Raw genomic sequence first — 24438 nt, forward strand, 5'->3', positions numbered from 1 at the left:
CATAAATCACAGCAAGATCCTTTTTGACCTACCTCCTAGAGAAATGGAAATAAACAAATGGGACCTAATGAAACTTTAAAGCTTTTGCACAGCAAAGGAAACCATAAGACAAAAAGACAACCCTCAGAATGGGAGAAAATATTAGCAAGTGAAGCAACTGACAAAGGGTTAATCTCCAAAATTTACAAGCAGCTCATGCAGCTCAATATCAAAAAAACAAACAACCCAATCCAAAAATGGGCAGAAAACCCTAACAGACATTTCTCCAAAGAACATACACAGATTGCCAACATACACATGAAAGAATGATCAACATCATTAATCATTAGAGAAATGCAAATCAAAACTACAATGAGATATCATCTCACACCGGTCAGAATGGCCATCATCAAAAAATCTAGAAACAATAAATGCTGGAGAGGGTGTGGAGAAAAGGGAACCCTCTTGCACTGTTGGTGGGAATGTAAATTGATACAGCCACTATGGAGAACAGTATGGAGGTTCCTTAAAAAACTAAAAATAAAACTACCATACAACCCAGCAATCCCACTACTGGGCATATACCCTGAGAATACCATAATTCAAAAAGAGTCATGTACCACAATGTTCATTGCAGCTCTGTTTACAATAGCCAGGACATGGAAGCAACCTAAGTGTCCATCGACAGATGAATGGATAAAGAAGATGTGGCACATATATACAATGGAATATTATTCAGCCATAAAAAGAAATGAAATTGAGTTATTTGTAGTGAGGTGGATGGATCTAGAGTCTGTCATACAGAGTGAAGTAAGTCAGAAAGAGAAAAACAAGTACCGTATGCTAACACATATATATGGAATCTAAAAAAAAAAAAAAAAAAAATGGTCATGAAGAACCTAGGGGCAAGACGGGAATAAAGATGCAGACCACTAGAGAATGGACTTGAGGACACGGGGAGGGGGAAGGGTAAGCTGGGACAAAGTGAGAGAGTGGCATGGACATATATACACTACCAAACGTGAAACAGATAGCTAGTGGGAAGCAGCTGCATAGCACAGGGATCAGCTCGGTGCTTGGTGACCACCTAGAGGGGTGGGTGGGATAGGGAGGGTGGGAGGGAGTGAGATGCAAGAGGGAAGAGATATGGGGATATATGTATATGTATAACTGATTCACTTTGTTAGACAGCAGAAACTAACACACCATTGTAAAGCAATTATACTCCAATAAAGATGTTAAAAAAAAGAAAAAGAAGAGGGTGTTTAATTGGCCAGGATTGATTCACAGGCCCACCTCTTGGCCAGGAAAGGGCCGCTGATGGAACCACCAAGACTAAAATTAACGAGAGGGAAGGATTCTCAGTAAAGTCGGGGTATTAGCAGAAGAGAGGAAATAGAGACCGGTCCAGCAAGGACAAGACACAGCCACGCCACACCCACTTCTGGCACCAGAAGGATCCCTCCACATCAGCACAGCTAGGGGAGCAAGAAAGGATTGCATTCTCTGAATTCAACAGGGCCAGGAAGGAATGATGGAAGTAGTCCCCAGCCAACTAAGGAGAAACAAGGGCTTTCTGGACCATAAGACAGTAGACACAGCCAGGGACCCTCAGCCTGGACCCCAATTTCCCCCACTGTTTCTGTGCCATGGTTCTGCACAAGGAACTCTAAGCCCAAAATGGGAGCATGAAGAACCTTTCCCAATCTCTTACCTTATCTCTCTGTCCTCTCCTCTCTCGTAGCTGGCTATTGGGATCTGTGTGGCTGGGCAAAGTATCTCAGGGCTCCGGAGTCAAGCAGGGGAGGGCAGAGCTGCATGAGTTAGAAGGGAGATCACACTTACCTGAGTGTCTCTCCTTTCACTGTTTTCTTCTTTATCGTCTGCTCTACCCCCACTGGAATGTGAGCTCCATGTGGGCAGAAGCCCATCTGTCTTTTTTGAGTTTGAACTCTATTGAAGATTTTTTTTAATTGAGGTATAGTTGATTTACAATATTCATTTCAGGTGTACAACATAGTGATTCATTATTTTTATAGATTATACTATATTTGAAGTTATTATAAAATATTGGCTACATTCCCCATGCTGTACGATGTATGAAATAAACTACAACGATCTGTTGTGCAGCCTCATCGGTCTTGATCACTCCCTGCTGTAGCCCCAAGCATATGACAGTAACCGGCATGTAGTAGGCAGTTAGGAATATAAATATTTGTGACTGAACTAATAGCCTGCAAGTAAGGCGGAGGCTACAGCCCACCTCCGCCTTTGACCCTGAGCCAGACAAGCAAGATTAGGCCTGGAAGTGAGTCAAACCAGGAAGCAAGAAGAAGCTGGATGGAGGAAAGAGCACAGCTCTAGATTCAGCCAGACCTGGGTCCTAACCTGGCTCTGGCACGTGTGGAGCACGTCACTTAACCGCCCCGAGTCTCGGTATCCTTGGTTTTGAAACGTGGATTATACCACCTATTTCACACTGTTGGGTTGAAAATAAATGAGAATGAAATGTGTAAAATTGGCACAGAGTAAATGCTCTCCTCCCCAGATGCCTTTCGTCTCTGTTGTATGCTCAGTAAGGGAGGAAGTTGTTTTAATCAGATGGTGGGAACTGAACGCTACATTTCCTGGGGCTGGGGAGTTAGGCATTTTAGGAGAGCAGCCTGGAGAAAGCAATTCCTAACCCACAGGATGGGGGGGTGGGGTGGGGGGGATGAAACATTAGCAGTGAAAGATCTAGACCATGACAGGCCCAGGGATCCCAGTGGAAAGTCTCCTGCTGCAAACCTCCAGCACATTTAGCCTGTGGCTAGGAGAAAGGTCACTTCCGTGTTACCTCTGCTTCTGGGGATGGTATCAAAAGCATAGCAGGCAATTTGGAAAAAGAACTTTATTAACTTCATGAAAAACAGCTGCCGTGAGTCAAGATCTGGGCAACGACGGAGCTCTGGTGGCTTCCAATCAATGGCCTGGAAAAAGCCACCTGTTCCCTCTATATCCTCAGACCAGGGTCTCAGTTGGGGTCCCAAGAAGAACACCCCACCTCCTTGCCTCCTCTGTGCAGGCACAGATTCAGGCAATGCGTTCTCATTAGACATTAGATTCCCCTGCTCTGTGGATGTCTCACTGAACAGGAAAATGAACCATCAATGCTCCAGACATTCAGGACAGGACAGATCTAGCACACCAGCTACTGTTCTGGATCAGCAACCAGGAACACCACATTCTGAATAACCAATCAGAAAGTCAACACTCTGGAGGACCACCCAGAATTCTAGGACGCAAAATAAGAACCCCTTAACTTTCTAGATGATTCCATCAGGAGTCCCATATTTTAGAATGCCTGTATTCCAGATCAACCAGAAATCTGACATTCTAGGTGATCAACCAGGAAACCAGTGTTCTGGCATTCCGAAGGAGAACCACTCCTAACATTCTAGATGGTTCACCAGGAATTCAGCATTCTAGATCGACAAACAAGACCACAGTATTCCAGATCGTGGTGAGAGACCCAGAGTTCTAAATGTCCACCCTGATGCTCTCAACACCAAATCAGAAACCCAACACTGAAGACTATCAACCCTGGTCTCAGCGTTCTGGAATGATGAGCAGTAAGCTCTACCCTCCAGAATGCTGCTGCCCTGTCCCCTCAGAGCTCTGTGGATGGCCGCTCCCCTCCAGGCCCGTCCTCCTGGCGGGGGTCCGGCACGTGGAAGGAGACATAGGGACAAGTCTTGGTGTTGAGGCAAACCAGCTTCCTCAGCGTGGCCGTCTTGACAAGGTTGAAACCCATCTCACCGCCAAATGTGCTCGACTTCCAGTACTCCGGAGAACAGATAGGATTCCCTAAGAGGCCCTTAAGGGAAAAAGGAGCCCCAATTTCTATCATACTCTCCCCAAAGATGGAGTTTGGAGGGCACTTCTCAAGAAGCAGCCCTGGGTAGAACTCCAAGGCATCGATGTCTCCATACAGCTCCTCCAACTCAGCTGCCATCTCCTTCTCTCCTACAAGGGGGAGAAGCCAAAGTCAGAATCATGATGCCATCCATTACGGTTCATCTGGGGAGGGAATCTTCGAGGTCCACCTTTTTCTGGGGAGGAGAATGGACTTCAGAAGAGCACCTCGAGCAAATGAGCACACGCCCTAAAATCTGGCCCGGCTGACTGACCCTGCTCTGCGGCTGCATCTAGGGAAGGAATTTGCTACTGCAGATGGAGTCAAGGGCCTGGATCTGCCACCAAACAGCGTGTGACCTTGAGCAACTCACCCCACTTCTCTGTGCCCTAATTACCTGATCATTACGACAGGTAGAAGCTACCCATCTTGTTTCCTTCACAGGCAGGTTTCAAGGCCTTATCCTGGTCCAAGACCCTGAGTTCTACCGGAGCTCAGAAATGCAATGTCACTTGTCCAAGATCACATAGAGACTCAGCGACAACGTTCTTTCTGTCTCTCTGGACTGTCATGGGAGACAGACATGGGGTGTCCCTACCTGTCTCCTCAAGTCCACCCTCCACAGGGTACCAGTACACAGTCAGGGGTCACGTGACACCCTGGTCAAAAGCTTTCAGTGGCACCCCCATTGTCTGGGACAGGGGTCCCCAAACTTGGCTGCCCAACAACTGGAGATCGTGAACAACAACAAATATATATATATATATATATATATATATATATATATATATATATATATATATATATATATATATATATATATGACATATAGACATATATGTTACATATATTTATTATACATATATTATACAATTTGTGTTTTATATATATACACTTACATATACATACATGTGTAGACACATACACATACATATATGTATGGAGAGATATATATAGTCACACACAGATTCTTGGGTACCGCCTAGGTCTACTGAATCAGAATCTCTGGAAGAGACAGCTCAGATTTGGTATTTTTAATTAGTTTTCTAAGTGATTCTCAGGTAGCTGGTCCGTAAATGGGACGTAGGAACCACTAGACAGAATAAAACCCAAAATCTTAGCGTAGACCCCAAGATTCCACACAGTCTGAGGCAGCCTCCTATCACTCACCTCGACCCAGCCACACCTAGGACTGTTCTCCTGAATAGGCTCACTTTTTTTTTTTTCTTTTTTTTTTTAGGCTCATTCTTTTTAACCCCTGTGCCTTTGTACTTTCTGCCCCTCCACCTAGAATGTTCTTCCCTCTATCCTTCACCTGGAAAATCCCTTTTTTTTTTTCTTTTTTGGCTGTGCCGTGTCTGTGCCCCCTGCAGTGGAAGTGCAGAGTCTTAACCACTGGACCGCCAGGGAAGTCCCGGAAAATCCCTTTTTATCCTTCAAACCCAGCTGAGAAGCCACCTTCCCTCCCCAAGCAGCCATCTGCCGTCCCTCGCCACCCCTGGCACCGTGCTCCCACACCCCTCAGATCCCATATGTGCTGGCCATATGGATCACCCTGTTCTGTTTCCTCAATGTCTCCTTCACTTCAGCTCAGACCCCTCGAGGGCAGGAGCCATGGCCGGGAAACAGCTGCTCACCTGTGAGCTCCTGGAAAGATGTGTAGGGCTTCATGCCAAACCTCTTGCGGTACTCATTGAAGGGCTGCAGCCGCAGCTCTCTCGATTCCTTGATGACTTCCACAGCCACGTATAGGACACGGTGGTCCGTGTTCCTACCCCCGCCGATCTGCCAAGAGATAAACACAGCTGTGGTCTGAGAGCCAGGCCACATCGTCCTGGAGAAGAAATTCAGGTCAGGAGTCCTTTCTGAGCAGAAAGGATGGCTCGGCCTAGCAGCCACCAAGCTGGGAACCTGGCCCTAGGTCTGCACTGCCATGCTTTCTCAGGGACCCCCTCTGAGGCTCAGCTTCCTCATCTTTAGAGTGTGGAGTGGGCCAGGAGGACTTCTCTAGTCACTCACCAGACACACTGTTCCCCAGCCCTTTGAATTTAGGTGAGAACCCCTAATATTCTGTTAAGGAAGTTTCTGGCACTATTAGGTTCAGCAACTAGGACTCTGCAGAGGAGATGGCCAGCACGGCCACAGTCCAGAGCTCAAGCAGAGGGGACTGGCATTTCAGATCTGGAAATAAAAGGCAGAAAGGTTTCTAAGCTTTCGAGTGATGGAAACAGACGGATGGACAAATGTTAGTTTGAGGGGCCAAAACTTTATGGCTTTCCTAGGGTATTTTTTAAACTCTACCTGGCAGAACTGACATGTGTCTGTCACTCTCCAAATCAGTTTTTATCATAGAACAAAGATGTTTAATCTTTTAATGGATTCTGCTAAGGAACTTATTTCTGTTGCTTTCCATTCTCTATATCACAGAATTGAGATTAAATAAAATTTACTGAGCATCTAGTATTAAAAAGTGAACCCCGGGGACTTCCCTGGTGGTGCAGTGGTTAAGAATCCGCCTGCCAATGCAGGGGACATGGGTTCGAGCCCTGGTCCGAGAAGATCCCACATGCCGCAGAGCAACTAAACCCTTGCGCCACAACTACTGAGCCTGCGCTTTAGAGCCCCTGAGCCACAACTACTGAGCCCACATGCCACAGCTACTGAAGCCCATGTGCCTAGAGCCCGTGCTGCACAACAAGAGAAGCCACCACAAAAAGAAGCCCGCGCACCGCAACGAAGAGTAGCCCCCGCTCGCTGCAACTAGAGAAAGCCCACGCGCAGCAACAAGGACCCAACACAGCCAAAAATAAGTAAATAAGCAAATTAAAAAAAAAAAAAAGTGAATCCCTAGCAGCCGGCCACCACTAGAAAAGAGAAACTGAGCTAGAAGGTAGGAACACAGAGTATCAAGTCACTCCATTCAGACCAGATAAAGCTACACACAGGGACAGGTGATTACATCTGTTTCTCCTTCTTTCTGCCAAGCCTCCTGGGAGAGGAATTGTGGTGAGCTAGCAGGGAGGGAACTAAAATCTTGCCATGAAAAGTGTAATATATAAACACATTTAGTTTAACTAAACTTGTAGTTTTACTTCAAGACCAAGGGGGTGGTGTAGTATATCCTGTGAAGGGAGGGAAATAGGGTTCAAAACCCAAGTAACCTGGTGAGATAAAGGCTCCAAAGGGAATTCCCTGGTAGCCCAGTGGTTAGGACTCTGAGCTTTCACTGCCAAGGGCCGGGGTTCAATCCCTGGTCGGGGAACTAAGATCTCACAAGCCGCACAGCACAGCCAAAAAAAAAAAGAAGGCTCCAAAAAAAAAAAAAAAAATCTGATTCATAACTGTTAAGGAGCATAGGTCTACTACTGTATAGCACAGGGAACTCTGCTCAATATTATGTAACAACCTGAATGGGAAAAGCATTTGAAAAAGAATAGATACATGTATATGTATAACTGAATCACTGTGCTGTACCCCTGAAACTATCACAACATTGTTAATCGACTCTACTCCAATATGAAATAAAAAGTTTAAAAAGATATTCTTAATGCAAAAGAATTGTCAAAAAAAAAAAAGGAGCATACATCTAAAGAAAGATCTATTGCTCAGGGTGAATTGATAATCATAATGCTAAAGAAAGAGTTCTGTTTGGGTAGAACAAGGACAATTGGGTGAGAAAGAGGAAAAGCATAGTTGGGTGAAGTTATACACCCTGGGGCAAAGCCAGCGGAGGCTGGTGCCAATCTCAGCTGAACCATTTACAAGCTGTGGGGCCCATTGTGTATTGACTTGCCTGTGTCCCAGAAGGACGTGTTGGAGTCCTAACCCCCAGCACCTGTGAATGTGTGACCTTATTTGCAAATAAATGTAATCAAGGTCATACTCCACTAGGGTGGCCCCAGATCCAATGACTGGCGTCCTGACTAAAAGAGGAAACAGAGACACAGGGAGAACACCACGTTGGAGTGATGCTTCTACAAGCCAAGGAACCCCAAGGATTGTCAGCCACCACCAGAAGCTGAGGGAAAGGGAGGGAACAGATTCTCCCCTGGAGCCTTCAGCAAGAGTACGGCCCTGCTGACACCTTGATTTTGGACTTCTAGCCTCCAGAACTGTGCAACAATAAATTTCCGATTGGTATTAATACCATCTGGGGGAGTTAACTACAAGGGCTTTCTAGAGAAATGTTTGAGGGTTGATCTTTTTCATGGCCTAGATGTTAGTAACGTGCAGTAAAGGTTTAATGGATGATTGGATGGATCAATGAATAAATGAATAAAAGGTGATACTTCTCAGGTGTAAGGTGGGAATATTTCTTTCCTTTTCTGGATGTTTCTTTGTCTATGGAGGAAACCCCAGTAGCCTAACACGCTTAGCATCTTTTTCCAACCTCTCCCCCTCACTCCTTATTAGAAGAGGAGTAACTTAGTATCATTGGTGAGTTTGAGCACAGTAACTAGGTGTGCGTCGTTCAAGCTGTCCTCTCTGCCGCTCTTGAATTCAGTTGACACCAGGTAGTATGTTTTCTCTCACACTCCTTGTTCTGGGGAGACAGGAGGATGTTGGGAGAGGCTTTCCTTGTTTCCATGCTTCCACGTCTTGGTAGCCAAGTTTGTCTATTTGGGGGTTTATTATTAAAAAGCCTGCTTTAGGTTTTCTAGAATCAACTTTATCAGTAATAAAGGTGATATTTTGAACTTCCGAAAAAAGAAAAAGAATAAATGTCTGCTGCTTAAAGCCCCCTGGTTTGTGTTCCTTTTGCAGCCCTAGGAAACAAATACAGGGACTGTAGGCAAATTACTTATGCTAAGCCTCTCTTTCTTCATATGCAACAATGAGGAAGGTAGAAGCATGAGTCTGATATGCTTGTGGTAAAATAATCGAGATAAAGAATACAAAGCAGTTATCACAGCGTTGGTCACACGGTAACCCCGAGATGGAACCACGGGTGGGGATTATCAGGGGAGGCCCTGTTTTATCACTTCTCACACTCGCTTTGATATCCTGAGAATCCACACACTTCTGTGACCCTTCTGCCTGGTACCAGGAAATACCAGGGCTTTTCACACATGTCACCATGGACATTGCTTGAAAATTCTTTGGAAACCATGAAGCCCCGCACACGAGTTACTGTCTCTGTTCATGTCTGTGTCCCCACAAAGAACAGAGGCCGTAAACCAGCCAGCAGCTGCCCACTGGCGGCAGCATATGCTAATTGCAGTCAAATTACCAGGGGGAAACCTTAATCCATGTGGTACCACAACTTCATGGTAGGGCTGAGGGATAAGTATGAGAGAGAAGCAGGGGCTGAGGGGAGCTAGGGAAGGAGATGGGAGCTTCCAAACATAGGGAAGGGAAGATCTAGGAGGAAGTTAGTTAAAAATTCCAGAGGGAAAGGCTATATTATTTTGCTAGGGCTGCCATACCGAAGTGCCTAGGTGGCTTAAACAGCAGAAATTTATTTCCTCACAGTTCTGAAGGCTACAAGTCCAAGATCAAGGTGTGAGCAGGGTTGGTTTCATTCTGAGGCCTCTCTCCTTGGCTTAGAGATGGCCATCTTTCCCCTATGTTTTCCCTCTATGCACATCTATATCCTAATCTCCTCTTCTTAAAAGGACGCCGGTCATAGTAGGGCTCACCCAATGACCGCATTTACCTTAATTAACTCTTTAAAGACCCTAGCTCCAAATACAGTCACATTCTGAGGTATTGGAGGTTAGGACTTCAACATGGGAATTTGGGGCAGGGGGCAATTCAGCCCATACAGAGGCCTCTAGTGTAATAAAGACCTACTATGTGCAGGCACTTTTGCATATATTGCCATACCCTGAATGTCTACCTGGTCCTCAAATTGCCATGCCCTCTGACCTCTGGGCCTTTGCCATGCTGTCCCCTCCATCTGGAACACAGAGACCCCGGGCCACGAACGCTACCTCTTGCCCTGGGAGACCCCTATCCATTGTTTGGATCTCTGCTCAAACATCACTTCCTTATCCACAATCCCCAACTCTGGGCCAGAAGCCCCTCTCTGAGTTCCCAGAGCATGGTGGGCTTTCTGTACTGTGGTTCTTAACATGCTCTTATAATTCTGAAAACATCAGAAAAGCCCTTGGTACAGGGCCTAACATGTAGTAAGTGCTCAAACGATGTTAGCTGTCACATGACTGTTGTTCCTTCCTAGGGTGTACGCACCAAAAATACAAGGACCCAAGAACCACATTGACCTGGCTCACCACTGCATCCCCGGCACCTGGAGTAACGCCTGGTATCGTTGAATGAATGAAAGAATGAGAGAATGAATGAAGGAATGATCACGACCTCCCAGTAGGGGTGACACTCTCCCCCTTTCACAGAAAACTGGGGTTTGGATCCCAGAGCCCAGCGGCCCTCCCCAGCACTCCTCTGGGGCTCACCCGGCCCGCGGGCTGGCGAGAGAAGGCGTCCACCAGGGCCTCGACCCCGTAGTCCACCAGCATGGAGGTGTTGAACAGGAACTGCTTGTAGCTGTAGTTCTCGGGGCCCACCCGGAAGGAGTCGGGCATGAGTGGGTGCCAGTGGTAGAGCTGGTTGAACTCCATGGCAATTCGGTTACGGTACTGGAACTGGGTGCCTAAGAGCAGCTCCGGGTCAAACTTGAGCTTCAGGAAGTAGCCACTCAGCTGCTGCACGTACTCCTCAATCACAATCTTGATGGTCTCCCCTGGGACGAAGGATGGGGAATGGGGTCAACAGAGCACAGGGTCTTAGCCACCAGGCTTGGGAAGTGGGCCAGTTCATGCAAAGGGCTTGGTTTGGCCTCTTTACCATTGTAATGGTTGTTTGATTTTATTTGGCCACTTTCACTTTGCCTTTTTGTCACGGGGCGTGAAAATGGAACTTTCTGTCTCAGGCTGCACTGATGTCCCAAGACAGGAGCCATCTGCTAGTCCCATGTTCCCTGGGGACGTCACAGGCCGGGCTGAGCAGGACACGCAAAGGAAGTATCTGAGCATGGGTTTTGTGACCCTCGGGTGGCCACCTTCCCACAGCCCATTAAAAGAGGCTGGAGACACCACAAAAGATGGGCTCGTAGAGATTAACTTAGTGAGGGAATCTCAGCGTGCCTAAGATGATGGGGGTGAGGGGAGCTCCCAAGAGACCATTCTAAGAGCTGCAGCAGCAAACAAGGGACACTGGAGACATAAGTGAATCTCGTCCCAAATATAATCCTCCTATCTTCCTATGTATCAAATTCCTCTGCCCCTTCAGGAACCAGCTACAGAGCAAAGAGCCAGGGAAGACACAAAAGGAACATTCCATAACACAATGAAAACTGGTCAGCTAGATATTAGAAGAAGCTGATATTTTGGCCAACTAACCACTAGACAAATTGACTTTTAGCAAATTGATCTGGAGCCACCGGAACTGCAATCAGCAGACCTGGGTTTAAATCTTGGCTTCACCATTTCTAGCCACCCGAGCTGGGGCTGTGCTACTTACTCTCTCTGAAGTTCACTCCCCTTATCTGTAAAATGTGTACTAGAATCATACCAGTATAACAATATTCACAGGGTCGCTGAGAGGAGTAGACAATGAATGCATCTGAACTGCTTGGTACAGGGCCTGGCATAATACGGAGGGTCCATACGTGTAGAAGTGGGAACACTACGTGGAGGTGTGAGGGGAGAATCCCCTCCCCATACGCACATGTCACAAAAGATTAGACTAAGGCTCACACCCCCTCCCCACTCAGGAAAGCACTCCCCTCAAGATGTGGTGGAAGCAGCATAAACTCTGGTGGCAGCCAGACCTGGTTCAAGTCTCTCTGCACCGAATGGCCTTGGAGAATTCACTTACCCTCTCTGCATCTTAATCTTCACAACAAAGGGTAATCCTATCTGGGTCCTAAGGCTGTCGGGAGGGTTGAATGAGGCACTGGAGGTGCAGGGCCCTAGGAGTCCCGCCTCTGGCCACAGTTTCATCACCAGTCAGTATGCTGGGCAGCCTGCAGACACAGACTTGCCCTCTCTGATCAAAGTCTCTATAATACTGGCACTTCTGAACCAGCCCCTTCTAGTTCTTTAGGCCGTTCCTAACCCCAGTGAATGGCTCTTCCAGGCACCAGTGAATCAGCCACTATAATTGGGAACAGTCACGCCCAGTGATGCTCAGAGGCGGGGGCAGAGGCTCAGTGGTGACTCAGAGCGAATACGGTCTGGACAGGTGTGTTGGGGGCGCCGAGCTCCCAGGCCAAAAACCATCCGACATTTCAGGCTGCAGGCTCACCCCTGTAGGGGACACAAAAATAACTTGTCCCTGAGGCACCCAGAAGCTACCAACCTCCAGGAAGGCAGATGAATGCAGGGCAGGAAACAAGGATTCCCGAAGCCCAGGCAAGCTAGGGTATCTGCTGAGGATGTCCCTGAGTGCTCCTGGGATGATGGGGAAACTGAGATTTGGGGTGGCTAATCAGATTTGCTGCTAGTCACCCAGCTAATGATCAGCTACCGCAGCCCTCCATTTTCTGAAGGCCTACTATGTGCTAAGTACTTTCCCATTCATCATCTCAACAAATCCTTACAACCATCATTATTCCCAATGTATAGATTTGGAAAGTGAGGCTCACACAGGGGAAGGACCCTGTTCAGAATTCTAATCTCTCTGTCCCCAAACCCTCCACTCCGCTTCTCAGGACAGAGGGCGTGACCTTCCAGGACGAGGCTGGCTTGGAGTCCTCACCCATGAGGATGAGGCGGGCTGTCTGGAAGAGCTGCTCATCGCCCCAGGTGGGGTGCTCAGCCTTCAGCAGGTCACACACTCGGTTGTGCTCACGCAACCAGAGTGTGGCGTAGAGCATGAGCCCCGGAAGCAGCCCGAACACCTCCTGGCCCACTGCCATCTGGCTCTGGGGCGGGATGCCCTGGGGGTAGCGCATCAGCACGGGCGCCTCTTCCACCGATGGCGGGTACATCTCTCCGTCCAGCACCTGCAGGATGGGGACACCTGGTAACCTGGGGAGGGGCCGGGTGCCTGCACCTGCGCAGCGGACACCCTTCCACTCCTACTGACAGCTGCCCGTAACACGCAGGGTGGCTGCCCGGCCTCCCTGACCAAGGCCTGTGGATTCTACCTCCTGAAGTGAGTCCCTTTCTGTCTCCCCTCTGCTGCCACCCTCTTCCAAGCCACCCTCATCTTCCACCCTCACTCCCCCCGTAAGTGGCTCCATCCCCCCAGACAGTCCGTTCTCGGCTCTGCAGCCAGAGCAATCCTTTAAAACACCCAAATCTAGCATCACACCCTGGCTTAAAACCCTTCCAAGTCCTCTCTCTGCTCTTGGCAGAAATCAGAAATCCTTAACACGACCCTCGCTCATCGGGAATCACTCAGGTGTCCAGCAGCATCTCCCTCGTTTTACTCCCTTGAATTCACTCAAGCTGACTTCCCCTCTCCAGCCTCGATGCCTGAGAACCTGGCCTGTCCTGTGCCCTTCTTGGCCTCCCTAACTCCTCCTCATCCTTCATGCAACCCTTGGTTTATTCGTACTTCCTAAGGAAGCCTTCCCCATCCTCTGCACACTCTCGTGGCTTCTCCCTGGTGGCAGCCATCGCAAGTGTAATTAATTATACGGCAGTGTCATCATTCACTCAACAAATATACACCGAGGACCTACCATATGCCAAATACTGTTCTTGGCCCAAAAGATTCAGCAATGAACTTTGTGTCTTGGTTTTTGTTTATTTAGATTTGCATGGTCCAGTATGGTAGCCACTAGCTATGTGCAGCTACTAAGCACTAGAAATGTGGTCGGTGTGAATGAGGAACTGGATTTTTAATTTTATTTTCTTTAGATTTAAATTTTAAAACAGATACCTCAGCTGTTGGGAAGTCTTTATGCCTAGAACAACTTGGGACATGTGAATCTACTTTCTCAACCGTAAATTTTATGAAATCTAAATGCAGATCAGAATCTCCAACGAAAATCTGGCACCCAAATTGAGATGTGCTATAAGTGTAAGATACAGGTCAGATTTTGAAGATTTAGCACAAATAGTGAGATATTGTATTGACATTTTTTATGTTGATTACATGTTGAAATGATAAGATTCTGGATATATTGGGTTAAATTAAAAATATATTATTAAAATCAATTTTGCCTGTTGCTTTTTACCTTTTTTAATGTGGCCACTAGAAAAATTCCAATAACTTAGATGTGGCTCACAGCAATGAAATAGGGCAAATGATACCTATTTTATGCAGTGGATTTGAGAAGTGCATGAGCTAATTACCTATGTGGCTCTAGCACCATTGAACAGTGCGAGTTCAGACGAAAAGTCCTCGTGGAACTAGCACCCTACTGTTTGCATCTCTGGTCCCTGAGGAGATTGAGGGTAGGGCCCATAACTATCACGGCCACTGCTCCCCTGTGCCAGGCACATCACAGTGCCCAATTAATATTGTAGAATAATTAAATGAATAAATGCAGGCTGGAAATGTTCATCTCCTATGGAGCCCCAAAATCCACCTCCCAGGAGAACATGAGAGGCCACGTCTGCTCCTCGTCTGCTTCTCTTGCCTGGCACCCTCTCCCAGGGTTTGCTGTCTCTCCTCCGACCACACACCTCCAGCTTCCGCAGCTGGCCATCTCAGGACACCCTGGAGGCCCCCACCAACAGCTTCTGCCAGGGAAGACCGTGGAAGGTTCTTCCCAACGCCCCATCCCAAGACCCAGTGCTACCTGGTACTTGAGTTTCCCATCCTTAAAGAGCCGCAGGTGATACTGACGTTCCAGATTGTCTCCATAAATGTGGCCAAGGTCGACCTGAAGACAGAGAGAGGGTCCACTCAGACCTCTGGGTCCTGCCCCACCTGTAACCACGTGCCAAGTGCAGCCCAGAGAAGTCCCGAGCCCCTCCCAGGTACTCACCCCATGGCCCAAAGCCTTGGTGAAGCCAGGACCCATCTTGCCAGAGGTTTTGAAGAACTGATGTGTGAAGTGTTGCGCAAAGAAGGCAAACATGAGGTTGCTGCCTTGGGGGTCAGGGATGAACTTCCTCCTGAGCAGGAAGCGACGGCTCAGGAGCTCGGCATCTGGCAACTGCTTCTTCCCTGGTTGGGGAGGTGGGAAAGAGCAGTAGCTGCTTCCTGTCTGGATCTTCCTGCCTCAGGGCCTTCCAGGCTCGCCAGACCGAACTGGTCCACGCAGGAAGCCCAGAGTGGCCTCCGCAGGACCACCTCCCTCCCACCTGATGGCCCCTTGCACCTTCTCTACCAAAAGACTCTAGAAGTATTTATGGGTGAAATGGCATGATATCTGGAATCTGTTTTTAAAAACTCCATAAAAAGTAAGGTGAGAGGGGATAGAAGAAATAACATTGGCAAATTGTGGACAAATCTTGAAACCCAGAGAAGGATACATAGGACTTCATTATACTTTTCTGTCAACTTTTGTGTATGTTTGCTACTTTGTACAAGTTAACCCCCCTCCCCCTAAAAAAGAAAGAAAAAACAAACGAACAGAAGAACTTGGACTCCCCAGCCGTGGAGCAAGGTAGCCTGTGTCTGAAATGGGTTATGCCATTTACTAACTGTGTGAACATGGAGAAGTCATTCCATCTTTCTGAGCCTCAATTTCTTCTTCTATAATACAGGGCAAATGATATCTATTTTATGCAGTGGATTTGACAAGTGCCAATGTAACTGGCAGAAAACTGGTGAGATGGGATCTTTTAAACCAAGGGTCAGCAAACTTTTTCTGTACAAGTCCAGATAGTCAATATCTCAGGCTCTGCCAACATGTGGTCTCTGTCGCATCTGCTCAGCTTGGCTGATGCAGCAAGAAAGCAGCCACAGGTGATACCTAAGGAATGTGACTGTATTGTCCTTTGTGTACCTGAAACTGAATTGATGGCTCTAAACTGAGTAAACCCCCCTGTTTGAGGACAATCAGGAGCGGATAAGGAAGAAGGTCTCGGGAAGAAGACCCCTGCCAATGAGACCAAGTGGGGGTCTTGAACAACTAAAGAAAAAATTTGACTTTATGTGTAAACTGCACCGATGAAGCACATAAGACTGTTTACATTAGTAAAGACCCAAACTCAGAGTTAGCACCCAGTAAATAGCTCACTATCTTTTCCTTCCTCCATTTCAACTTTGAAGTCACCCCCATCCCAGCAGGATCCCACCCATTTAGTAGACAAGGCTCAGGCAAAGAGGCACCCTGGAAATATGGAAGCACTAGTCTGACTCTGCCACTGACCTCAGGCAAGACCCCTCCACAACCTCTTCCTGTCCTCATCCCTGGTTCTGGATATGCGTATGTCTTGCCTTGGTCCACCTATCTGTGAAATGGGTCAGTAACTGCTCTTCTGCTTGTTTTTTCCCTAAGAGAAGAACTAAGCATCTCCTGTGACACACCCCCAGGCCCAGACCCCTCACCCCGTCGCCATTACCTTTGGTCCCCATGGGCGTGGGACAGTCTCGGGGCACAGAGGGCAGAACACGCGTATAGTAGCTCACATTGGAGAAGGACTCCCAGCTGATGTAGTCATGCGCTACATTGTAGGTGGGGGGGCTGGGGATGAGGTTGGAACGCGCTGCAGAGGGCGAAAATAATGGTGACAAGGGGTTCCTGCCCCCAGTTACACGCCCCCTTCCCCACCTCTTCTTGGGTTGTTCTATTTTTTGTCCCCCCATGCGGCCAAGATCTTACTTCCCCGACCAGGGATTGAACCCGCGCCTCGGCAGTGAAAGCACGGAGTTCTACCCACTGGACGGCCAGGGAATTCCCTGGGTTGTTCTTTTTTTATTTGGCACCCTAGAACCCCCCCCGCCCCCAACCCCTGCCCTTATCGGATGCCAAGAATTCCAGGAAGTGGCAGGATTTCTTGCTCCCCTAGATTAGGAGGGCCCTGCCCCCACCCACCTGTGAGTACCAGACGCATGAGCATGTCCCGGATGTAGGTGGCATTGACTAACTCCCAGAACCAGCGGCCATGCGTCAGCAGGAAGTGGAGGAAAGAGGGGCTGGGCCGCAAAGTAGTCCGGAGCCAGGTCCATAGCTCAGCTGTGAGGGCAGTGGGAGCCATTCAGTCAGGCCCTCCTGGCAGGACCGGAAGCAGCCAGAGTGGAAGATGGGAACGGGGGATGAGGGACAGGATGGAACAGGGTGGGTAGAACCTCTGGGGCAGGGGTAAGGATGGAACCTTGGGAGTGATGGCACATGACAGAGCCAGAACCAGACACGAGGACAGGAGACAGGACCAGGGACTGAGGTCAGTAAGGCCGGAGCTGGGCAGTGAAAACTCACTACAGAGCCCAGAAGCAGGGAGTGGGGTGTGCCAGGAGTGAGGGCTTGCGCTGGAGCCAGGTCAGGGGCAGTGTCAGAGGTCAAAGGCAGGCAAGAAAAGAGAACAGGGCCACGGCCGGAGGTGAGGGTAGGAAGTGGGGGTCTTGGAGGACGAGCCCAGGGGAGAAGGATTGGGGCTGGAGGCCCAGCTCACGGATGGTGCAGTTGGGGCCGGAATAGCCCGTGCGGGTGCAGTCACATTGGTAGCGGTCAAGGCCAAAGCGGACACAGATACCCTGGTGCTGGCATGGATAGTAACAACAGGGGTTCACTGTGGGGAGAAACAGAGATCAGAGACCACTCCAGGGTGACCTCTCGTTGGGGCCAGAGGCATGGAGTCCAGTCACAGCTCTCTCCTAACTTACTGGACTCCTGTGTTCCCCAAGGGTCCTCTCTGTCCCCACAGCTATGAACAGAAAGCCCCTGGCCCTTCCGTTTCCAGACCTTGCTCTGGGTTTCCAGTCTTCCCCACATCAGGCCACCAGGGGAAGTCCCCTCCTCCCTCCCTGCTGCCACCAAAGTGGGGCAGGAGAAGAGTCCAGGCCCCAGGCTGTGACATCAAAGACTAGGAAACAGCTGATAAGACACTGCAGCCACAGGCTTTTCTAGAGCATTCACCTTCTGCCAAGTCACAGCTCAGCACCAAGGGCAGAGTTTGTGGGGTTCAGTAAAGGGAAAAGGATAGGGGTTCTCAGACCAACCCCCAACCTCTGGGCACCAGGACCTACCATCCTTTTATTTTTGCAGAAGGGAAGGAAGAGCAGGTATCACAACGCCCAGTTATAGGCAGAAGGGGTGGGGTGACTGAGGCCAAATAAGGGGAAACCCAGATGGGTCACCCAGCAAGTGGCACCAGACCAACTGCCCATCCCTTCACTTCCACCCCACCCCCAGACACTCAGCCATCAAGTCCAAGGAAAGATGTTTCCCAGAACCCGGAAGACAGAGAATGGGTTTGAGGGGAGTCTCAGCTCCCGTCCTGATAGACCCAGCCCCGGCTCACATCAGGGTGGAGTTTGGGCTCTAGGATCTTGAGGGAGGTCAGGCACCACGAGAACAGGAGAGATGTGGCCGGAAAACCCTCTCCAGAGGGTGAGTGGAGCTCTAACATCACCCCCACCAACCCCCTGGAGAAACCCCCCCCAGGAAGTCCCTCCTTGTGTCTAACCCAGATCTCCCCAACCACAGCTTCAATGATTCTCCAACAGCAAGGTCAGAGACTCCTTGGAGCTCCCTCAGTGCTCGTTCACAGCTCAGCGAGGGACACCGAGGCTCGGGAAGAGGTGGCGACTCGGCCAAGACCAAGGAACAGAGCCAGGCCTCCTGCAGACCCAGGGCGCCTGTCCCGGCAGCAGCTCCTTCCCTGGCCTTCCACAGAAAACACCAGGTCCCTCCTGCAAACACAATTCCTTAACTGGGCTCAGAGCCAACGTTACAGGGAACTCCGATTCTTTGTGCATCTGATTATAGGGGGTCAAGAGGATAGCAACGGGCGGGAGGAGCCTGAGAAGTCACCTCAGGATGCTGTGATCAGAGGGCAGGAACCTCTGGTTTAGGGCTCCTCACATCACAGGATCATGCAAATAGTTTTGCTTAAGTCCTGGCAACTCCCCACAGCCCCACAATAGCACCTCTGTGACCCTTGCAGGGCATAAAAAGAAGGAACCCACGGGAAGAAGTCTGAACAAAAAGGCCTTATCAGACCAACGCAGGCGGACCGGCAGGTGGGGCCCAGGGCAGGGGCCTGCCAGGACCCCCCTCCCCTCCTACAGCCACAGGCCCAGAAATGCCAGGGAGCTCAGGCTCAGCCGTGCAGCGGGCTCAGGGACCTGGGATCTCATCGATCCCTCCTGCTCAGGACACTCTGCTGTTCTGCCCAGGAGCTCCCGTGGCGCCACACTGCCCAGCTCCCGACCCTGGCGCACCAGGCCCTCTGTCACCAACGGGTCACCCTACCACTCATCGGGCACAGGGGCTGAGGTGCAGCCCTTCTCTGGGCTGTTTCCCCATCTCTCCCCCCGTAAGGATCCCAAAAGGAACTCAGTTTGTTCTGTGGCAGCCCATCCCGCAGCCCCAAAGCCGAAAGCTCTGCTCCCTCCTTGACCCAGGCTGCGGCTCCTCCCTAGTAAATTCCCTCCAGATCTACCTGCCCCTGCCCACTGCACATGCACCAGAAAGCCGCCCCCTAAATGTCCACACTCCGCTCTCTCTCGCCCCTGCTCCACGTTCCAGCTCGACGTGCTCTGCTCTACCACAAGCCTCCAAGGAAAAGGGCTTTCCCTGACTTTCTCCTCCCTCACAGAGGCTGTGCACACAGCTGGGGCTCAACCCATGTCCTGGAGAGATCCAGCCACCCAGGGAATCCAGATGCGGTGGCCAGAGCTTAACAAATGTTTGTGGAATTTTAAACTGCAGCGAGGAGACCAGCCAGCCCAAGCTTGGCCAAAGGGTCTCCCTGATTTCCCCAGCACCCCCGCAGCTGGCCCTGAAGTCTGGCTTGAGGGCTTCAGCAGGCAGCAGAGCTGTGTCCCCAGATGCAGAAGTTCCTGCCCGAATCCCTCTCCTGTCAGGAGAGTCTGTGTGCCGGGCGTGGGCAGAGGTCCCTCCCTCCCAGACCTGCTGCCCAACTTTCCCTCCCTCCTCTTCCCGATCTTTCCATAAACACCGGCGGCCCCAGGGCAGGGAAAGTTCTCCCCAGCAAGGATAGCAGCTGCCGCTGGCGGCCCCATGATGTCAGGGTGGGCAGAGAGGAGACTAGGTGCTGCTTCCCCCCCTTCAGCTGCACGGTCACGATGGGCCGGGAAGCCAGGGCTCTGGCTGACCCTCCAACCTTGCATATCTACCTCGTTTATCTGCTCAGCACTCCCTGGTGGGTGGGTGAGACTCCCCCTACCCCTGCCACCCCCCTCAACCCTGCCACCGATGAGGAGACTCGCCCAGGCCCCACTGCTTCAAAGTTGCAGAGCCAAGATGAACTCTCTTCTCTTCCCTGCCCTTCCTCCTCCTGGAGGGGCCCATGCCTGGACTTGGGGAAGGGATGCAGAGGGAGAGTCACTTTGTTCCACAGGCTGGGGATGACCCCAGGTGAGATAGGTTTGTCACCTTTCCTTCAAGGTGGACCTGAAAATCCAGAACGAATGAAACCAGGACCCCAGAGGGAGCGCCATCCCCTACTGCAACCAGAGCTCTGGGAACTATTCACAAAGCAAGGCCTTCCTTCAGTCTAACTTAAATCCCGCATGCTTTCATGTGCCCAGCGGAGGACACCCTGTATGATAAAACATCAAGAAAGAGAACTAGGGAGATGCAGACACAGAGTCTAAAGTGCCTTGAGTTCCCACACCCAGCACAGGGCGAGGCGCCAAGTAGGTGCTGTGGGCGAAGATCTGTGGGAGAGTGACTGCTCTTCACTGGCTGTGTGTCCTTGGGCAAGTACCCTGTACCCTCTGGGCCTGATTTTTCAGTGTTTTCCAGGAAGGGGAGGGAACAGACAGGCTCTAAGGAAAAACCTCCCTCTCTGCCTCCCCTTCTCTTCTCAACTCTGGGCGAAGCCAATCTATCTCCAAATATCTGGGTTATTTGCATCAATATGATTCCCTAGCCCCATCAGCAGAGAACCTTGCAGCTTGCTCTCACTGCGTCTTCAAGCCAGCCCAGAGGTGGGGTTGATCAGCAAGCCCACACTGCAAACATTCCCACCGATGAGGAACTGTTTAGGACGTCCCGGCTCCAGAACTTTCTGAGGATCCGGCAAGGAAATGTCCCCCAGCCCAGGAGTCAGTGCTCCAGGCACAGTGAGGGAACACCAAGTCGTCAGGACTTGGAGGCACCAGGCAGCAAGAGGGCCCGTTAAAGAAAGAGGCTGGACTGAAATTCCCTAAGAATAATATTTAGAGAAGCTCCAGGAGCTTGGCAGCCAAAGAAAAAAAAAAAGGGGGGCCCTGACCAGCCAGACCTGGGCCCCAGGCCCTACACCCCACCAGGTCAGTGGCCAGCCGACAGGCACCACCGCAGCAGGCCCCGATGGCTGGAAGAGGAAGTCCTCTCCCAGCCCACAGACCTTGCTGGTGCTGCAGATAGGAGGCTGCAGGCAGCAGGAGGGTTTGGCACAGGCGGGGTTCCTGCCCTACGTGCCAGGGTTAGCTGGCCTCAGGCCCCTCTGCCTGGCATGGAGCTCTGGTTGCCAGGTCATGCCCTATCCCTAGCCAAAGAGAGAGCACTAAGCCAAGTCCAGGAACTGGAGAGGATGAACTTGAGCATTAAGGAAGCCCTGGCACACCCCTGTCCTCCAAGCCGGACTCCACCTCGTCCATCGCAGGAGACGCAGAAGCAACATTCTCTCCCGCCACCTGCCCCCACGTAAGCTTGCAGCCATCGTCTCCTGGGGGAATCAGCCTTTGCTGCCGCTCTGGGGACAAAACACAGGCTTTGGCTTTCCAGGGCAGATGCTTCCCCTGAATGTCCAGGCATCTTGGACCTCAGTTCACCCAGAGACTTGGAAACAGGAAGGCAGCCCAAACCTTCTGCCCCAACACCCAACGGGTCCTCCGTTCTTTCCTTGACCCTTGCAGCAGCCTCCTTAACGGTTCCCCAGCCTCCAGTCTCACCTCCAAGTCATCCGCCCAATCTCACTCTCCTGCTCCCAGTTACCCTGAGGCCCAAGTCCATCTCCTCATTCTGCATCCAAAGGCCCATGTCCACCAGCAGCTGCCTCTGTCCTACTGTTCCCTGGGCGCCCTTCCACTCCCACAGTTCAGACCTTTAGGCTTCAGCTCATGCCCTTGTTTCTGCCAGGAAGACCCCTTCCAGAGTTTCATAGTAAAACCTCACAGGATTTCCACCAACTCACCACCTCCTTCGGGGTCCAGGTCAAACGTCACCACCTCCAAGAAGCCTCCTGAAATTCCTCACATGTAAGGGATGAGAGATAACTGCCCCCCACCCCCGAGCCCCGCACACCCCTGTGCTTCCCTCAGTCATGGCCCTGACCCCCTTGGATGACAGTCTGTGGGCATTTCTATCTCCTCCACCAGACTGCGAGCTCCTCCCAGCTCTGTCTCCAGGCTGCAGCCAAAGACTGGCATGAAGCAATCCCCTGGGAATGTTTGTGGAGTGAAGAAAACAATTCTGTTTAAACACAATATAAAGATAAGTAGAAAAGGCTAAAAGCAAAATGGCACACTAAGTACTGGTGAACAGACACAGGAGGACAGGCAGGGTGAGCCCTGGGTGCCCTGGGGGCCTGGATGGGGCTGAATGGGGCTTCAGAGGAAGTGCTGGGCTGATCCAGGGGCTAACAAAAAGGGCCACTGGGTCAGCCTAGTCAGCCCCGGCTCTGCTACTGGGGTCTCAGACAAATGGGCTCACCCCTCTGGGCCTCAGAGTTCCCTTCTGTAGAATGGGACTAACATCTCCCTGGCAGGGCTGTTGTGAGCACCAACAACAGAGATGCCCACAGCCTGGTTTTGTAAACTGTAAAGTGCTGGCCACATGGGTCTTCCTCCTCTTCTTCCCACAAACTAGACCTTTGCTCGTGCCCAGCATCCTCCATCCTTTCCTTGACTTCTCCAAATGCCACCCTCTCAAACCCTCTCCTCCAGGAAACCTGGTCTGATTCCCAGTTCACATAGGTACCCTTTCTCTCTCCTCTGAGCATCACAACAGAAGGCTCAGATCCCCTCCCCACCATCCTCTGTTGAGCCCATTTTGCAGATGGGAAATGGAGACCCAGAGCTCACACAGCTAGGTGATGAAGGAAGCTCTGTCCAGACCCTGCACACACACACACACACACACACACACACACACACACACACACACACACACACACACACACACACACACACACACACACAAGCAGTAAGCTGGGGGAGGGAGGCTGTCCGAAGGAGGAGCTGCAGTCCTTCACCTGGAACCTGGTACATGCATGGTGGAGGGGGAGGAAGGTGGGAATTTTACAGGATCTGACTTTCCCCATCTTCTTTGGGGTGATGAAACCAGGGTCCATTGGCAGCGGGTGAGGAGGGCAGGGAGGACTCTGAGGAAAGACCCTGCAAAATGCCTAGAGTCAGGTAGATCCAGCTTCCAACCCTGAGCCCACCATGCCCTGTGTGAGCTTGAGAGGGTTATAGCCCCTACCTGAGCCTCAGTTAACTCATCTGCCCAGTGGGGACCTCACAGGTGAGGATTTAAACCTCAGGGGGAGCAACCCAGCCCCGTAAGCGTATTTTCACCTCCACTGTCTCTGGAGTGGCTGGTGTACCCGGGGTCCTCACCGAGGGAGATCTTCTCCACTGGGGCTGGGAATCCGGAAGGGTACCAGAAAGTTAGAAGCTGGAGAAAGAGAACTCGCCAGCCCGCCTTCCCCTGGCGCCTGTTGCTTCCTTCGAAAGTGGCCCGCAGGGGAAACAGCGGGATTGTTGGGGATGAGCTTGGACCGCTGGGGGCCCAGAACAGGTGAGGGCCTGGAGAGAAGCTGTCCCTTTTCCCAAAGCCGGCCCGAGATCCCAGTCTGCCCTTTCCCCCCGAAAAGAACCCAGTGGCGTCCTAGCCAAAGCCACACCCCCCGGGGGTCTGCAGAGAGCCCCCATCCCACCGACAGCCTCAGCCCCCTCCCCCCTCCCAGGCACCGCGAGCCGAAAGGGGAAGCTGGGCCGGCCGGAGGGGAGAGGCGGGTGGGGGCTGGGCCAGGGACGCAGGGACCTGGGGCTCTTCGGGGGCAGGAATAGGGGCCGCCTACCCGGCGCGGGTGCCCCGGGGTCCGCTGGCAGGACAGGGGATGGCGGCAGCAGCAGCAGAAGCAGCGGGAACCGGAGCGAGACACTCCGCCCTGCAGAGGGAGAGAGATGAAGGGCTGAGCCTGGCATTCAAGGCTCCACCAGGAGGCAAAGGGGAGTCTGGGGCCACCGGGGCCGGACTTACGGCTCATGGTGCAGGGCGGCTGATGGATGCGGGATGCGGACTGCCTGCTCCTTGGGTGCGTCTCTAACTCTGCCCCGGAGCGCTGGCCCGCCTGGCCCGCCCCTCCCCACCCATTCCCTGGCTCCACCTCTCTAGCCAGCTGTCACCTCGGCCCCCGCCCACTTACTTCCTCCGCTCCTGCTCCAGCCAAGACATTTTATTAATTATTCTATGACGGCCACTAAGGTGGTTTTTCACCCGAGATCCGTGAGACACTTGAGCCTTTAAAACCCAGTAGCACCAGAAGTGTGTCCATTTGGTTGATAAGAAACTGAGGCCC

General features: G+C 51.1%; 1 protein-coding gene across 3 annotated transcripts; it reads right to left on the reverse strand.

Annotated features, from left to right (window-relative positions):
• Positions 1–2854: 2854 nt before the first annotated feature.
• PTGS1 (prostaglandin-endoperoxide synthase 1) lies at positions 2855–24215 on the reverse strand. Of its 3 annotated transcripts, none has more exons than XM_068553089.1 (12): positions 24120–24215; positions 23938–24027; positions 23474–23497; positions 17353–17469; positions 16776–16916; positions 16303–16446; positions 14778–14959; positions 14589–14672; positions 12593–12839; positions 10288–10574; positions 5512–5659; positions 2855–3984 (listed from the first exon to the last, which is right to left on the reverse strand). In XM_068553089.1, exons 1-12 carry the CDS (start codon positions 24124–24126, stop codon positions 3629–3631), a joined length of 1827 nt encoding a protein of 608 aa, XP_068409190.1. In that variant the 5' UTR covers positions 24127–24215; the 3' UTR covers positions 2855–3628. The 3 variants fall into 3 exon arrangements, with proteins under 3 accessions (XP_068409190.1, XP_068409189.1, XP_068409191.1); XM_068553088.1 differs by having other exon boundaries at positions 23432–23497; XM_068553090.1 differs by lacking the exon at positions 23474–23497.
• Between the last annotated feature and the right edge of the window lie 223 nt (positions 24216–24438).

The sequence above is a fragment of the Eschrichtius robustus genome, chromosome 10, assembly GCF_028021215.1.
Source record: "Eschrichtius robustus isolate mEscRob2 chromosome 10, mEscRob2.pri, whole genome shotgun sequence".
Lineage (NCBI taxonomy): Eukaryota > Metazoa > Chordata > Mammalia > Artiodactyla > Eschrichtiidae > Eschrichtius > Eschrichtius robustus.

What these genes read in the sequence shown, in the direction of transcription:
- PTGS1 (XM_068553088.1), bottom strand. An exon ending in CACGCCCATGGGGACCAAAG is followed by an intron (nt 14,960 to 16,302) that starts GTAATGGCGACG and finishes CTCCCCAACCAG; the next exon opens with GGAAGAAGCAGTTGCCAGAT. An exon ending in CCAAGGCTTTGGGCCATGGG is followed by an intron (nt 14,673 to 14,777) that starts GTGAGTACCTGG and finishes CTCTGTCTTCAG; the next exon opens with GTCGACCTTGGCCACATTTA.